At 37.2% G+C, this 18,902-nt stretch overlaps 1 gene segment (V, D, J or C); it reads left to right on the top strand.

Annotated features, from left to right (window-relative positions):
* Window positions 1-1,698: 1,698 nt before the first annotated feature.
* Window positions 1,699-16,466, top strand: LOC114147507 (T-cell receptor beta-1 chain C region-like). The segment is given in 7 exon segments: window positions 1,699-1,703; window positions 4,490-4,784; window positions 7,234-7,246; window positions 13,265-13,606; window positions 13,697-13,720; window positions 13,814-13,920; window positions 14,977-16,466. Coding segments are annotated over 7 exon segments (819 nt in total).
* Window positions 16,467-18,902: the final 2,436 nt, after the last annotated feature.

The following is an 18,902-nucleotide window of genomic DNA, read 5'->3' on the forward strand; positions in this document are numbered from 1 at the left end:
GGCTGGTACATTCAGGTGTTTGTCAGATACACTCCGTTGTTGCAGCATTATGTGTTACTATGTACTGTTTACTTTTCAGTGAGGTTACAATTGGTATTATCATATATGCATATGTTTTGTTTGTTGTTGTGGTTCCTTTGTTTAGTTTTTTCTCTTTTTGCAGGTCTCGAAGCAGACTAGTGTTCTCTCTATGCTTCTTCCTTTCCTTTCCTCCTATCTCCTTCTTTTCCTTTAAAACTTTTCCTACCTCTCTCCCTTACATTCAGTTTCTTGTTGTCCATTATATTTGAAATAAATCTAAAGCAGTATCTCATTTTTAGGCTCTATAAGCCTGCATTGACAGTCACCAGACAGGAAATGAAAGAGAGAAGGGGAGAAGACATGCAGCAAAAGTCAAAGAGTCTGGAATCGATCCCAGAATGACTGGATTGCCTCTGTATATGAGGCACACGTTACCTCTACACCACGCAACAGATGAGCATCATGTCAAAAGCTATAGACCTCTGTTTCTGAAAGTAAATCTGTTGGGTCTTATTATGACACAGATTGCAATTCTGAGTCCCATATTACTGGACAGGACACATAAAAAACCCAATTATTAGCTCTATATCAGAGTTCCAAGGTGATGCCAAGTTCTCTCTCCAGAATATCACTAATGGCAGCTGAAGAGCCACTTGTGGTATTTGAAGGATTGTCTGAAAACCATGGATATGGGAAGTTGTGAGATTTTAACTTCAAAAGACAAGATTTATAAGACAGACTAAAGACGCCCTCACAGAACAACCTATAAAATGATTACAAAGTGCCATAAGTACCAAACCCTTAAAACCTTTTTCCCAAACATGAGATTTTTCTTAGTACTTTACTTCTGCAGCTTATAACAGAAAATGACCTTATAAAAGGAGTTTACAGATTTCCATTTTATTCTAATTTGTTCAAAAGCCCACACAAGTTAGAGAACTGGTGTAACACATTCTATATTATCTGTATTTGAATTCTCTAAAAGATGATGCAGTGCTATAAAATCCAATTCTTTCTGAGATAGACTAGGGCCCCTCAAGTTTCAAGAAGAAATGTCAATGTCCTGTAGCTCAAATTTTAGATGATTGGATATCTTAAATCTAATTATTTAAAAACCTTATTAACAGCAGTGTTAAAAAGCCTTTTGTCCTTTATCCTTGCATTTTGTTAGTATCTGTGATTTTAAAAAGTTTTGTAACTACTATAAAAGATTGGCCTACCTTTTGCTGGTGAATTATTGTTGTGAGACATTCCAAAAGAGCTGTTAGGTTTCAATAATCCTTGCAGAATGGCAAATGTCCAAAGCTTGTTTTGCTATGAGAAAACCCAGAATACATGAACAGACCGTGTCCATTTAAGACGCCCTGCTTATCTTCGTTGTTTCTTCTGTGCTGGTAAGGTCATCTGCAAGCTGAACCAATAAGACAGGCCTGGGTGGGACCTGCTGCAGGAGTAGCCTGTTGGCATTCACTTGACTTCACAAAGACACTGATTGTCCACCTTGACGGAAGCCGCTACCCAGGACTAGTGCATATGTTTGCACTCCCTGTGGGAACCTGAATTATTTCTGCAAGGCTTAGGGACTTCATCTGAGGCCCGGTCCGAGGAATGCTAACCTCTCCGGTTTCAGACAACAGAGAAGGCTCTGTCAGCTCAGAAGAAATCCTCCATATAGGCATGTGGTGAGAGACCTTTCTCTCACTGTAAAAATGCTAAAGAACAAACATTAATGTCAATCAGACACTTCACCTGTTTTCATCAAAACATCACCTTATGTAAGAAGGTGAAAAAAGTGACGTGGACAGAAATGCATATTACTTGCTTCTACTGGCCGGAGTTTCTGATTTTGGGTTGTCACAGTTAGATAAATAAAATGAAATTAACTTTCTAGAAACAACATAAAAATTCCTTTTAAAATTGTACTTGGAGTTTAATGTGCCAAACACTTAAAAGAACTGCAGAAAAGAAACTAATCTAATTATAAATTTTCCAATTCAAACAGCTACACAGATTATTAGATCATTCAATTAAAGCTGCTGTAAACAAAATGTTTTTCAGTTTTGATTCTGCACAGCTTAGATTTTCAGTGTGTTTAGAAACTTTTATAGTCCAGAGTGGGGAAATTTAGGCGTGTTAGCAGCAAATACAAACAAATGGACACATGCAAATAAATCGTAGCCTGGCTCTAATATTCAAAATCCAAATAAATAGAAGCTGTAAAGCACAAGATGGTAATCTGACCAATCAGCTCTCTGATTGTCTCACGCAGCGCCGCTCCGTGAGACGTCATTGGGGAGAAATAATGTTGAAGATGTTATTGGTGTTTGTAACATTTCTTCATGACCCTGTAAAGCAGTTAAAAAAGTAAAATATAAAAATAAAAAAGACAAGATAAAATTCAAAACAAGAAAATAATACTGTACAGTTCTCAACAAAGGTGACAGTTCATCTCACTCAGATCAGATATGAAAAGAGATAGTACATACAAAACGAACAAAACTGATTTCTGATCAGTTATGCATGTGTTTGGGTATTATGGGCACAGAAATTCAATGCTTAATGCATCCTGCCAGGCATCACATTTGTTGCGCTCTGAAGTAGAAATCACATTAGCTTCTATTTTAATGGAAGTCTTCTTAGCCTGGCCATTGCCTTACATGCAATTCTGCTAAATTCTAATCTCTTCACAGCACAGTATGGGCTTAGTGAAATACAATTTATATATCATATATCAGAGGGGTGCCTCTGATATGTCAAATCTTGTTCATAAATTTCACTTGAAAGTAACATGTGTAAGTCAAAGTGTGAAATATGGAATCATGAATAAAGAGCATAGATATAATTCATATATAGAACAGTGCCACTTCTACAAATTTCAGTGACAGATGTTTGGTTTATAAGGAAGAGCTGACATGTGACGAGTCATATAAGAAGAAATTCTTCTCTACAAACTTCAGAAACAAACCTCTTTGTTTGTCCTTTATCGTTTATCCTGAGCAGCAGTAGCTCTGGCTGCTCAGGCTGGTTTTAACCATGAGTCCTGAGAAGAGTGTCCAGCTTGTCTGCACTCACATTATGTCTGAATACACAGTGATGCTGTGGTACCAGCAGCCAGCAGAGAAGACAGTTTTGCACCTCATTGAATAGCTGAATTACAAGGAGGTCTCCATGGAAAAGACATATGAAAAGGCTATCAGTAACAGTGGAGATCTGAGTATCTGACATTCCAACTAACTTGGAGCTGAGGACAGTGGTGTGTATTACTGCGTTGTATGTACACTGACAGAATATTGCAATTGGCAGGCACCTGTTTTGTGGTTGTGGTGTTGGTTGATCAACATAGTAATGAAGAAAAAACGGTAACTTCCAATTCTGGAACTGTGAAAAGTCTTTCTGGCCTGTTTAGGAAAAAGCTTTACCATCATCAGAATAAAATCATTTATTATTGTGGAATTCATAAGAATAAGTAAGTGTATTAATACTAAATTTGCTAAGATGAATTATAATGGTGACAAACTTTCATTTGAACCAATCACATGGAATCTTTGAATTGCTGAACTCCTCTTTGACAATCAATCAATGACAAAAACCATTATGCCACAAGTAAAGAAGCATTTTACTGGGATTTTATCTGACCAAACAAAGGCCAAAACAAAGCAAAAGTCTTAAACTTGAAGTAAAAGAATAAGTGGCTTTTAACGTTTTTCACAAATAAAAATCTCAAACCTGTGACATGCTTTTAAACTGTTATTTCTAGATCAAAGATTTTATTTACTTAAAATCTGTTCATTTTAATAGTTCTGTAACTATGTTTCAAGTTTTATGTTGGTATGTGATGTTTCATATTTTTTCTGTGAATTTATTTCTGTTCCTTTGTTTTTTTCTGTTAATAAACTTGCCTTGTGTTAGTCACTTGGTATGGTTGCAGCACAACAGCAAACCTACATAGTCATAGTCATCCATGTCAGATTATAGCTAACTGAAGGAGCTGCAAACATTCTCAGATGGGAGAATCAGTCAACAGGACTTAGTTGTTCATTTTAAATACCAGGTCATTATAGCACAGGAAGTTACATCTTGCCAACTTAGTAAATACATACTCTGAATGTCATTCATTAGTTTATTGGCACCCATGTTTAATCTGTAAAGCTTCTTACATTAAGACAGCAATCCACCCAGTGGGTGGAGTCAAAGTAAAGGATGTTAGCAAGAGGACCATCTTCACTCTTGAGCAGAATCATTACAGAATCTTCTGCAAGATTTTCTTCAGAGCATATGTAAAAATGTTTTTATTTAAGAGTAAATTTTTAAGTCTTATTTTCTTTATTCAAAGTAAGTTGTATTTAAACAGATTGCCTCTGTAGATTTGTGTGTTTCAATTTGATCATTTGTTCATTTGTCTGCTTTATGTGAGCTCTATTAATAATGTAATATCTAAATTCTCCACAGTTCTGGTCTGCAATTCCAGGATCCAACAAAGTCTTCCTCAAATTGTGAAGGAAAATGCTCAAGTTCAAATTCAGTGCAGCCATGAAGATAAAACTCGTCCATTCATGCTCTGGTACCAGCAAAGGGATCATGGCCAGCCTGTAGTCTTCATCGGATATGAATATGGCACCAAAGCCCAAATCTATGGTGGTCAGTTCGAGGAGCAGTTCAAGATGAAAAGAGAGAACAGCCTTACAGGAATTCTGACTGTTCTCTCAGCAAACCTGTCACACTCAGCCGTGTATTTTTGTGCTATCACAGACCACAGTGATGTGGTCGGGGGCCTTTCCGTCACAAAAACCCCTCAGTGTATGTTTTCAAATGAACAGACCATCATACAGTGCTAAGCAAAATGATCTGCTTTATGCATTTTAGATCAGAAAACATCATCAGGAGATGATGCAAAAATCTGTTTCATAATGGGATAATTTATTAACAGAAAAAAGCTAAAAACCAGTTTGGAGGCAACAACTGGAATCAAGCATTTGATTACAGTTGTTGCCATTTGATGATGTTGTTCATACCTACAACTGAATATAGCCTATTGTGTGATAATAGGCTATGGTCATAGCCTATTATTCTATAATAGGCTATGAATAATTTGTGGTAATAGGCTATATACACTGCTCAAAAAAATAAAGGGAACACTTAAACAACACAATATAACTCCAAGTAAATCAAACTTCTGTGAAATCAAACTGTCCACTTAGGAAGCAACACTGATTGACAATCAATTTCACCTGCTGTTGTGCAAATGGAATAGACAACAGGTGGAAATTATTGGCAATTAGCAAGACACACTCAATAAAGGAGTGGTTCTGCAGTTGGGACCACAGACCACTTCTCAGTACCTATGCTGTCTGGCTGATGTTTTGGTCAGTTTTGAATGTTGGTGGTGCTTTCACACTCGTGGTAGCATGAGACGGACTCCACAACCCACACAAGTGGCTCAGGTAGTGCAGCTCATCCAGGATGGCACATCAATGCGAGCTGTGGCAAGAAGGTTTGCTGTGTCTGTCAGCGTAGTGTCCAGAGGCTGGAGGCGCTACCAGGAGACAGGCCAGTACACCAGGAGACGTGGAGGAGGCCGTAGGAGGGCAACAACCCAGCAGCAGGACCGCTACCTCCGCCTTTGTGCAAGAAGGAACAGGAGGAGCACTGTCAGAGCCCTGCAAAATGACCTCCAGCAGGCCACAAATGTGCATGTGTCTGCACAAACGGTTAGAAACCGACTCCATGAGGATGGTATGAGGGCCCGACGTTCACAGATGGGGGTTGTGCTCACAGCCCAACACCGTGCAGGACGCTTGGCATTTGCCAGAGAACACCAGGATTGGTAAATTCGCCACTGGCACCTTGTGCTCTTCACAGATGAAAGCAGGTTCACACTGAGCACATGTGACAGACGTGACAGAGTCTGGAGACGCCGTGGAGAGCGGTCTGCTGCCTGCAACATCCTTCAGCATGACCGGTTTGGCAGTGGGTCAGTAATGGTGTGGGGTGGCATTTCTTTGGAGGGCCGCACAGCCCTCCATGTGCTCACCAGAGGTAGCCTGACTGCCATTGGGTACCGAGATGAGATCCTCAGACCCCTTGTGAGACCATATGCTGGTGCGGTTGGCCCTGGGTTCCTCCTAATGCAGGACAATGCTAGACCTCATGTGGCTGGAGTGTGTCAGCAGTTCCTGCAAGATGAATGCATTGAAGCTATGGACTGGCCAGCCCGTTCCCCAGACCTGAATCCGATTGAGCACATCTGGGACATCATGTCTCGCTCCATCCACCAACGTCACGTTGCACCACAGACTGTCCAGGAGTTGGCAGATGCTTTAGTCCAGGTCTGGGAGGAGATCCCTCAGGAGACCATCCGCCACCTCATCAGGAGCATGCCCAGGCGTTGTAGGGAGGTCATACAGGCACGTGGAGGCCACACACAATACTGAGCCTCATTTTGACTTGTTTTAAGGACATTACATTAAAGTTGGATCAGCGTGTAGTGTTATTTCACTTTAATTTTGTGTGTGGCTCCAAATCCAGGCCTCCATTGGTTAATAAATTTGATTTCCATTGATGATTTTTGTGTGATTTTGTTGTCAGCACATTCAACTTTGTACAGAACAAAGTATTCAATGAGAATATTTCTTTCATTCAGATCTAGGATGTGTTATTTGAGTGTTCCCTTTATTTTTTTGAGCAGTGTAGATTAGTGGTGAATAAGGGTTGCAACAATAATATTATTGAACTGCTGTTGCTCCTGACCGTAGCAACAATAGTTGTTACAGTTTTGGATATATTTGCTAACTTTAAAAACATTGTCAGTCATAGTGTGAAAACTAATGGAGTAGTACTTAACATTTTTATAAAAGGGATCCAGGATTAGTTGAACATGTTGGCCTAAATATGTTGTGATTTTTACATGAACTAAAAAAAATGCTGTTTGTGATACGTCAAAACTCATAGTTACTTCAAAAATGTATATCTTTTGTTCTATTTTTAGAATATATTGTATATTGCCTACTATTATCACAAAGGCTTGATTCCAGTTGTTGCTGCCAAGCTGTTTTTTTACATTTACATTTAGTCTTTTATATTGTTTGTAATGTTAGTCCTCTATTGATGATGTTTTCATTCATCACCAATGGAGGACTAAATCCCAACATTCACTAGGCTATTCCAATTCTTTGATTTTTTTCTTTTTCTTTTCTCTTTTTTCGTCTTTCAAAGCGGAACTTCTACGGTAAATGTTAAATCGTGGATTAACTTTGATTAACCACAAATTTTGGAGAGCTGGGCTCATTTTCTCTAGCCACATTTAGGCCTACCTTCTGCCGCCTTCAGGTAATCCCTGGATCGGCAGCCATCCAGCTGTCACTGGGCGAGAGGTGGGATGCACCAGGGAAAGGTCATCAGTCTGTCACAGGGTCACATAGAAACACACATGACCAACATCAAGTCAGGCAGTTTGGTTTGTGGGGGAAGAACGTGGAAGCTCTATTTAGAAAGACGATGCCAGGACTTGAATACTTCACCATCATGCAGCCTGTCATTGACGTTTGTCACTCTGGAGATGTTAACAAAGCCATTTTCAAGGTATAAAAAATCAATGTGTGTGCTATAACTGTCTCTCATCTGTGAAATATTTCTCGTTACCTGCTACAATATTATCAAAAACATGTAAATTGTGTACTCTTTACATTGTCCTTTTCTGTGTTTCTGCATCTGAAGCACTGCAGAACTTTTCTCTCCTGACCTCAGTCAAGAAAGGTTCATGACTCAACATTAATAAAGAGACTGGGGGAAATGTCAGCATGGTAACAGTTCTAAGGACAAAACTAATGCTGACCAAAGAGAACACAAAGGCATGTCTCATAACTACAAAACAACTTTTAATGATTCCAAAGACCTTTGTAAAAAATATTCTGAGGATTGACAAACCAAAAGTGTAATTTCTTTAAGATGTGTTTTGGTTCTTTCATCCAGCTTAAATCTAACACAGAACTGAACATAGTAGAAGTAGTGTGATGCTTTGGGACTTCTTTGTTGCATCAGAGCCTGAACAACTCACTGTAATTGTTGGAGGGATGATTTTCACCTCTCAAGCAGAAAGTCCTGGAGGAGAATGTCCAGCCATTCATTTGTGAACTTAGGTTATGTTGCAGGATAATGTTCAACAGTATAACAGCACACTGAGGTGTGTTTGGGTTGTTTTTGTTTTCTGTGTTTGTTTTTTATTTCTTGTTTATCTGTGATAAGCTTTAGTTTCTGTTTGTCCTTAGATCAGTATTTTCTTTGTTGTTTAGGTTCACTGATCCAGCAGCATTACAAAACAGAATTACACTACACAGCTGTTGTATTACTGAAGGGCCTGTCAAAAACTGTCCTTCAATTTTCCATCGATGCCTGGATATTTTATTTATTTCATTCTGTAATTCCTTCTGTTATCCAATGCCTATTATTTTTCACATTTGAATGAAAGAATATTTCAGAATGAATCATTTCCTGACATCTAGAGGGTAAGATTGGTATTGCATTTTGGTCACTTCTTTGTAAATGTAGACAGTAGTGAATAGAATTCTCAAAAAACATAGTATGACAATGTAGTATCACACACTTATAATTGTATTTACAAATTATAAGTGTTAATATTAATTAATATTATTAATTAAATTAATAATACTTTGTTCAACATGTACTTTTATTCAATATGTCCCAGTCTTAGGTTACATTATGACTACATTGAATCTATAATTATGTTAGTGTTAAGGTAGAGAAATTATAATCCTAGTCAGCCAGTCTGTCAGTCAAACATCTCTCACTGAACAGCAGAAGAGGACTGTGGCTGATTTTTAAAACTTTACTGAGATCAGTGGATAAGATCAGCTTCACATGTAAGGATATAACGTAAAAACACTGTTAGAAATGCAATAAGTTTATAGAAGGTGTGCAAATGATCTAATCATCTAACTGTTGATTGCAGCCGACCACATTATTAGCAGAAATAGAGCGCCCCAAAGGAGAACATATATATATATATATAGATATATATATACTGTATATATACTGTATATGTATATATATATATATATTCTCGCCCGAAACGTTAGCTGGAGAGGCACCAGCACCCCTCCTGACCCCACTAGGGACAAGGGTGTACAGAAAATGGATGGATGGATATAAAATAAAATATAAACTCAAAAAATTGCATTTGGGGCATCAAGGATAAAAGGGGCAGCCCCCCACAGTGCTTGTGCATCAGTGTAGTATCTATATAGGACACCCACCACTTCAGTAATACCATGAATTATGCCATGTATCAGTGATAGAGCAAGAAATAACAATGGAACTATGATTGTCTTATTTGACGTCATTCTAAGGTATAATAACTAAGATCTGAATGTTAGAGCATTGCCTTTTCCAGCTTGGGATTGACCTTTGACCTTCCTGCTCTGATGTTCCTGAATAAATGTCTGGAGAGGAAGCAGCTGACTATGTTTTTTAAACTTTAACATTCACTACTGTGCCTTGCAAAAGGCACAATATTTTAAAAATTATGAAAGAGTTCATAATTTCTGAACTCTTTCACATTTGGTCACTCAGGAAGAAGTTGAGAACTAAGACTCTGTGGTAGAAAATGCTTTTCACAGATTGTATTTACCCTTCAAAAGCCATTGGTCCATTTCTAGTTTACTGTACAAATTGTATTGGCTTTCAAATTGCTATCAGTTATCTATGCAGAACTTCTGTAACAAGAACTTTGAATCTTTTTCCAAGCCCTGTTCATTAACAAACGCCACAAAGCATTATGGGAACCCCTGGTCATCTCTCAGCCCAAACACTGTAAAACATTTGAACCACATTTAGTTGTGTCTACTATCTTCTACTGTTTAAGTCAAATAAATTTAGCGAGTTTTAGATTCAGAACCTAAATGTGTGAGTTTGTGGAAGATAAACTTACAGGTAACTTTTTAATTAATTTTGTCAAACCCAAGACTTGAATAAACTAGAATTTTTAGGTTAGCACGTAAAAACCTGAAAGAAGAAAAAGACAGGAGTGGGAACTATTTCCCAGAGTGCTTAGCAGCATGTTTTTGTATCCTGTGTAGCACTGTGAGTGAGATGGAACAGTGTTACATTGATTTGACTTTTGTGCGTCATATTTATTTTTAATCAATTCTCAGACTGCAAAGCCTGAGGATAATGTTCTGTTCACACTGAAAGTTTTTGAATTTTCTTTGTGGTGTTAAATAAAATTTATTATCAGTTCAGAAATTTTATTCATAAAGTTCAAAGGAATAATTTAGATTATTCTAAAGCACAGGGGTCAAACTTCAGTCCTCAGGGGCCAGTGTCCTGCAACTTTTAGATGTGCCTCTGCTGCACCACACTTGAATAGAATAATTAGGTCATTAAGGCTCTGGAGAACTGATGTACACAAGAAGGAGGTAATTAAGCCATTTCATTCCAGTGTTTTTTACCTGTGCCACATCTAAAAACTGCAGGACAGTGGCCTTTGAGGACTGACTTGGATGGATATATTTGACTCCCCTGTTCTAAAGTAAGACAAGTAGTTATTTTAACTTGATAATGTGAGTAAAAATAATAGAGAAGTATGTGCTCTTTAACTAAGTGAGAGCAGTTTTTTCTTTTGTATTGTGAAATAATTATTTGGCTTAAATTGCAACATTAAGCTAAAACTCACAGTTCAAGATTAATGAAAACACAATGTTTAGACAACTTGTCTCATGTTGTTAATCAACTTCATGAACTTTAAAAGTTAAAAGCAATACAAATTTCATTGTTGACTTAAATTGTATTTTCAAGTCAGCAGGTAGATTTTCATTTTCAAGTGACTGTATGTTGCAAATCATTTGCAGCATACAGTCAGGGCTTTTGGACAAGATAAAGATGAGAACTTACCACAAGATACAAATACAGGAATGCTTACCTTCCTTTACGTACAGTAAGCCACACCTCGAGAGAGGAGTGGCAAACAGATATATCACATTCTCTGTATGGTTACTTTATAGAAGTGTGCTGCCTTTTATTGATCTGCTGCTTTTCTTAGCTTTCTTGGAAATAATATCATCAGATGTCACAGAGCTCAACTCAGCTGTCAGTCCACAGCTGCTGACATCCAGAGAAACAAAGAAACCTGGAGAACAAGATATGAAGAAGAGAGGTGGGGGTAGGAAAGAAAGGGAAAGCACCAGGTCTAGTTTCTGTATGGTGCATTTTCACTGTGGGGACAGTGAGGCACGGTGATACAATCCAATGGAGTTGCTATGCAAAAACCTGCCACATTTAATATGCTCAGTGTGGCCTTTTCCCTATTACTATGAAGACTTTCACTCAGATCCAAATTAGCTATTTTTTATCACTTTAAAATAGTTCATTTGTACAAGATAATGCAAAATCAAAAGTAGATTTGTGACTTCTATTGTTTTATGGAGCTCTATATTTTCCTTTAGGGTTTGTGTTGAAACATATCCTTTTAATGGCACATTGGAGCAGAAGTCCACTTTGGAATTGAAATTAAAAGAACTCTGTAGGTAAGTCAAATGGTAAAAGGCAAATTATTTTCATGTGAAATACTATTCCATGTTCTAATAAAGTGGTCTTTATCATTTGACCACAATCAGTTTGCGCTTGAATCTAATTAACAAATGTTTGTTTGTTTGGGTTTTATTTCTCAAATGGAGAAAAGAAAAGTTAGAGTTGTGTCTTAAAGGGGATTTGATCATTGTTCAACTTCACTGTGTGGGAGGTGTTTACTAGGCTCACTTTAGTGTAGCAACCAAAGTCACTGTTTTTTGGTAAAAAATAAATAAATAAACACACACAAAAAAGTAACATAATTTTAAAAAAATATTTGTTTGTGGTACAGTGCAAATAAACTTAATTTAACCAACATAATAACTCTACCTTTGGTGCTGTTTAAAATTCTGGAGGGTTGGGGGTCATTTGGAGTTTTTGTCAAGTCAGTGAACAACTGTGAGTTTCCAATCGAAGGCAATCTTCGGAGAGGGAACTAAACTTACAGTTTTAGGTAAGATGTACAGATTTTCTAGGAGAAACTTTTCTCTTACCTATCTCATCAAAATAATTCTATTGCCATAGTTTCATGATTAGAGTTGAGAAATGTGTAAAAAGTGAATTATGGTAAGTTTTTCTTTGTCTGCTCTACAAATGGAAAAAAAACTACAACTAAAACTTAATTTTAAGGATAGTAAGAAGCAAAGGAATGCATGTTTTTCATTTAATATAGTAGCTGAATATTTAAATATGAAATATACACATAGCCATGAATTTATCAGCCTAAACTGTTTAAAAACTGTCAATGGAATTTCCAGTGTTTAAATTTGAACAGTGTTTCACTCTTTATTATAAAACTTACAATTGTAATCTTAATTTGAGAGGCAACTTTTGGTATCATAAAAACTACATTTCTTTACCCTGTCAATCAGCATTTCTTTACGGTTTGAAAATTGAGTTACTGTTGGAATAAAAACTGTTTTGTATTAAGCAGCTTGAACACAAACAAAATAAAATTAAAGCTGGTCTGCTTTTGAGTCTCAAACTAAATTGGCATCTCCAGCTTTCCTCTCCTTGTTTGACCATGAGAATGTCATTCATATAAATACTGCAGGCCGAGGCTTACATTAACTTTCTTTATGACAAATTTTATGGAGCATTGTGATTTGTGAAGAGTGCTGATTTTTGTCACTGAATCGTCTGTCTCATTGATGAAATGACTGCTGGCATGGTCTCATTACAAAGTCATTCTATGCAACTTAAATTTGTACTTGAAGTGCTACAGAGGACAGCAGAGCTCTTCAAAGTCAGTGAAACAAAGATGTTAAAATCCCGTTCATACTGTCGTAAAATATTCTCTCCAAATTCAACTGAGAGAATATTTAGAACTGTTAATAATTTTGCCTGTTTATCGGTGATGATGATCATCCTGACAGGATTTGACACACATCACTAGATTTTATCTTTGGGGTTATTGTTCATATTTTACGTGTTGACTCCTGTTATGATTTTGCTTCTGAATAACAAAAGAAAAACAAAGGTAGAAATAAAAGAAAGGCACATATCTGTTTTAGGTACACACTTAATAGAAAACTATCTCACTTTCATTTCCTGAACTTGAAATAATGGGGCAGACTTTTTTTGGAGTAAAACACAGTTACTAAGATTGCTGTCAAACAATATTAGTATTGTTTTTTTAATTATTTTTTTTCTTTGCCTTCAGAAGTGAAGACTACTCCCAAACCACCGAAGGTCCAAGTGTTTCCACCCTCTAAAAAGGAATGTGAAAGCAAAACAGATGAGAAGAAAATGAAGACATTAGTGTGCTTGGCTTCTGGGTTCTACCCAGACCATGTGACAGTTTCCTGGCAGATCAACGGGTTTAATGAAAAACAGGGAGTGAAGACCGATGGTGCTGCCACGATGAAAGATGATGGTAACTACATCATTATGAGCAGGTTGAGGGTTACGGCATCAAAGTGGTTGAAAAAGGGCACAAATATCACGTGCATTGTCAGCTTCTTTGATGGGAATAACACCGTACCTTATCCAAACTGGACAATAGGTGAATCATTTCATCCAAAATATTTTAATATGAAAGCCAGCAAAAATGTTGAAAAGAAAATAAACTTACAGGCTCTTTTATTTCCATCAGGACCAGGAAATGAAGCAACAAGAGGTAACTAGAGCTTTGGATTGTCCTTTACAGTAAAAAATACAAAATGTGTTTTATTACTGTGTTCAAGGACTAAACACATTTTCATTTCTCCAGAGAAATATCTACAAACCATGCAAAGAGCCAAGCTATCCTACACTGCTCTGTTGATGAAGAGTAGCATCTACGGCCTCTTTGTGCTGCTGTTGGTGTGGAAGATTCAGGTTTGCTCCATCCAACTGGTGTTTGTGTTGGGCAGTGTTAGTAAAATGTGTCCATTAATCATTGTTTTAAATGAATATTACTCTTTATGGACATGATAGAATCAAAAGTCAAAAGCCTTTTATTGTCATTGAGCCTCCAGCACAAGATTCAGAATCCATCACAATGGGTATACATGTAAAATAAGCATAAAAGATAAGAGGAACAATTCTATCATACACTAATCTAAGCATCAACCTACTTTGAAACCATTTTCAATAATAAAAATGTGAATAAAACATCTTTTGTTTAGTGAGGACATACAAATAGGGGTTAAATAATTTTCAATTATGTTTTTAAATGCAGTAATCAAAGTAATTTAAGTTAAATCCAATTCATCTTATAAGACCTTGAGTTACGTTTTATCCGCCTGATTAATTAGCTTCACAATCCATCAAACAGATGCTACAGTTAAACATGATTTAAAGAAATAACAAAATGTGGATATAAAATTACTGACGGAGCAAACTGACCATGAGAGTTTAATAACTGTTTTGGTTGTTTTTCCACACACAGTCTTATATCAATGTGTACAGATCAATAAACCCAGCATGCAGGGTTTTGGAACTGAATTGGAAAACACAATATCTTAAAAACAGCCGCCAACATTTATATACTAGATGCTACTTATTAAAAGCTCATTTGGTCAAAATTAATCAATTTTGACCAAATAAATTTTTAATGTAACATTTTACTCACCTTAAAGCTTGTTCATAGTTAACCTGCAAAATGCAAAACATTTCCTGATAATAAACAGGTATTTTTTCAATTATAAATAGTAACACCATATTTATTTTATTTTTATTCCCTAAATACTTTTTATCCATACAAAACTGCCTAAAACTTTTGACATTTGAACTTAGTATTAATAGTAAATATTATTATTTTATTATGTATTTTTTAGGTCATTTAAGACACTTTACAGCTAAAAGCCAACAGAGTTCGACACAGATTTCAAAGGTTACATATAGAAAATGTATTGTGACTACATCATTAATGTTTTTTCCTGTTTTTTGCAGGCTTCATTCAAAAACAGCCGAACTGAGAGTTGAGCTGAGGATTATGGTGCTTCCATCAATCTGTGTTCAAACTTTTTACTCAAATTGTTCAAGTGTTTCTGCTTTGCATAATAAATGTTATTGACAGATTAGTATACTGATAAATAATTACATAATTCTGTCAAATCTGCTAATCTGCTGCTTTGTGCCAATTTTTCCTCCTAATAAATCATTTAACCTCATATCTGAGACTATCACAATTTCTTTTAGAGTTGAAGTGTAAAAGTAAAGGGCCAGCATGAGAATTAGGTGCTGCAAGCATATGAGTGCTTAAAATTACTTCCATGCTCAATTACAGGAAAGAATTTTCAGAATTTAGCTTTTTCTACCTTACTAGGCTGAACCCATCATCTCCCAGTCAGAATTTTTTTCCAGAATTCATCTTCTTAATTTTTAGTCTTGCATGGTAGATTAGTTTTCACCTAACAGACCATTGTATTCTTTGTGAGCAAAGCTTCACTGTTGGTAGAAAGGTTGATGTGTAAATGTCAGTGAACCACGTCTCAGTGTAACAGGAAATCCTTTTTCTCAACTATGTATAAGAATCAGATTGAGGCTGCTGGTGCACCCCAACAAACCAGGCCACCAGGGCCTGTGTAGGTGTTGAGAGTGAAACGGATGTGGTCTACAGGGCAGGCTGCAGGATGCTGAGGAGCATTTTGCAAGCGAAAGCACCTGTTCAACCACTCCTGTGGCTTTGGTGCTGCAGCACAAACAGCTGGGGGTAGGTCAACTGAAACTGCAGTGTGTGAACTCAGCGGCCATTTCATTTGAGTTGATGCTTTTCCGCTGTTCCTAATTTCTTTCTGCCAAATAAAAACGGCTCAGTTAGTGCAACAGACCTTTTTTTTTTACATTTTTGTTGTTTTATTTCTAATTCAAGACAATTCATAGAGCTATGTATGTATCATCTGCATATTATGGTAACTAATCTTATTACTTGTTATCACCTGAGCATATAGATATATCATATATATCATATACGTATATCCAGTATCTACGTACATGCTTCTGTTTTAAATATTTTAAAGTTTATGTCAGACTTCTGTGTCCCTCATTCACTCAGTACATTCACTCAGTACTTTAGTGAGTGAATGTATCTGGATGAAAAAGTACTACATAAATAAATGTAATGTACTATTTACTTCTTCCTGGGTGTTTATAATGTTGGTTCACTAATGTTACCCTGAAAACCCCTGAAGCCTTTAGAAAAAATTTGGATTTTTTAGTAAACAGAGGTTGACTCTTTTTACTAATTTGTTGATGTTTGGAGTCAATTAGTGATAATGGGTTTAATTTTGTGGGTATCAGAGTAAAAGGGAACATGTGCACTGTCAGACTTTTTTTTTAAACATTGTATATCTATCTTTTGTCTTTCACTTTTATGCAGCTATTTTGTGTTGGTCTGTCATATGAAATTTGAATAAAAGATGTTGGAGTTTCTTGCAGAAGGATAAATGTAAATAAAATGAAACGGGTATGAAGAAGTATGAAAAAAGTATGAATACTTTTGCAAAGCACTGTTATTTTATATGCAACACATTATTAAAACTTCACGTTTCAATAATGTGAAGTTATTAAACTTCACATTAATAACTTCACATCAAATGTTGGACATGAAAATAAGGTGCCTCCATCTGCTGGAGAGAGCTATCCAGTGCACTGACACAACTATTTTTCCAAGTGTGATAGGATTCAGGTTACACACACTGTATTGTGACAAGCTCTGCTTGTTGAACAAATCTTCTTCAAGAGAGTTTACTTCATAACATCTATTCTAAAAATATGTAGCGCACAATGACATGGAACAAGAAAATATACATTACAAAAGGAAATAAGGAAGAGAGAAGAAAATTCAACTAAAGAATGTTTCAAAATGAAACTAATTTGTTGCTGTCAATAAATTTCCACTGGCTGATCACCGATCTATAAAAAATCTGACTTGCCAATTTTTTGTGAGTGTGTGTGCAAAATATAGCAAAAAAGTCACTAAGTTGGCAACCATGGGGTGATAGTGTAAACCTTGCATGGAGAGATCAGCCTCTCATGGCAAAACAAAAGCAGACAGTGGCTGATTTTTGTGACTTTTTTTAGTAAAAAGTCTCTTCCAGAGGGCCAGCAACTCTTCTCTTGAATAAATGAAAGAGCTAACTCTTGTGTACACATCTGCTGTTTCCATATATAATCAAAATAAAGGTAAATAAAACAAATAAAGTTAAAAGTGCTGAGGAGCGACTGGTGTTGCTGCTGTTACATACAGAGCATTGCATTCTAAATTATGTTGCTCGGCTCAGACACTGATGACATTCGGAGTTGTCTTTGCGAATTAAAAAGAAGATTTTATTTACTTTTATACAAAAATACAGCTTGACATACTCGGTGCCTAACGCTCCTCAGAAGAACGGAAACCGAGCACTGCACCCCAACGTTCCAGGAACACACATCAAAAACCGTCGCATTCAATGACATAAAGGAAATATCAGTTACTAAGTTATCAAGCTACAATGAAAGATGAATGAACTTATTATAATAAACAAAACAAATTGGGTGGGGTACCTGTGAACTATAATACACATGAACAGTATAATAAATAAATAAACTAATAAATTCGGTGTCTCTCACACTCTCCCTCACTTTAGAAATGTCGTCTCGACATTCAAGTGTACCTGGTCATTAATGCATGAAGAATGGAATGGACATACAGGTTACATTACAACTTTCTCTGTTTTACCAAGGCCGCCAGTAACCTTGTACATTTACACATTTCGTGGCCACTGTTCTGTCTGTGCAATTTGGTTCTCCAAGAGCAAAATATGTCAACGTCTGTGGTCTCCTTCGCTGTCTCTTTGGACGTGGACTTGGCTGTCTTGCCTCTATGGCCTCTTCAATGTTAGACCCACTTTCCACATCCCCTGAGACCACCATGTCCACATCCTCTGGCTCGGCAATGCCGGCACCCTCCTCAACAGTCTCTGCACTATCACCCTGACCATCCCCTGCTCTGTGCAGGGGTTTGTTGGCACAACTGTCCATTTGTGGCACAAATTCTGTAGCCATGGGGTCTGCTATACTGCTAGGCTCTGGAAGAGGCCATCTGAAAACCACATCAGAGAAATCCTCCTCTTGAGCCTCCTCCTCACTTCCTGTTTGTTGTGTCTGTTCCACACGCGTTCGCCTCCGTTTGTTGTCATATCTCTTCTTTGTATTTGTACGGGCTACAGTCATGTTCTCATCTGAACACAGAGGGAGGAAATCACAGGGCAACAACATATTTTGGTGCAAAACTCTTGTTCTGCCTTTTCCATTTTCTGTCTCCAGTTCGAACACAGGACTTTCCTCCCCCATTTGACGCTTAACCACGTAGATGTTATCTTCCCAATAGGAGCGGATTTTGCCTGGCCATCCCTTTTCTGCCACATTTCTAACAAGTACACGGCTTCCGACTCGCAGTCCTGGACCATGTGTTCTCTTGTCATACTGCATTTTCCCTCGGTCAGCGGACTTGGCTGCGTTTTTGGAGGCAACTGTATGCCTCGGCCATCCTTTGTCCCCATCTGTCCACATAGTCCTGGTAAGAACCCGAACCTTGCTCTCGCTCAAGGCCAAACAGAAGATCAACTGGTAAACGTGGCGACCTCCCAAACAGCAAGAAGAAGGGAGAGTAACTGGTGGCATCATTAACAGTGCAATTGTATGCATGTACAACTTTGTGGAGGTGATTTTTCCAATCTGTTTTCTTTCTTAACATAGAAAGAAGAGTCCTGTTAAATCTTTCTGTTTGTCCGTTCCCTTGTGGGTGATAGGGGGTGGTGTGTGACCCCTTAACACCAGACAGTTCTTTCAGGTGATGTATCAACCTGTTTTCAAACTCTCGTCCTAAATCGTGA

The sequence above is a fragment of the Xiphophorus couchianus genome, chromosome 7, assembly GCF_001444195.1.
Source record: "Xiphophorus couchianus chromosome 7, X_couchianus-1.0, whole genome shotgun sequence".
Classification (NCBI taxonomy): domain Eukaryota; kingdom Metazoa; phylum Chordata; class Actinopteri; order Cyprinodontiformes; family Poeciliidae; genus Xiphophorus; species Xiphophorus couchianus.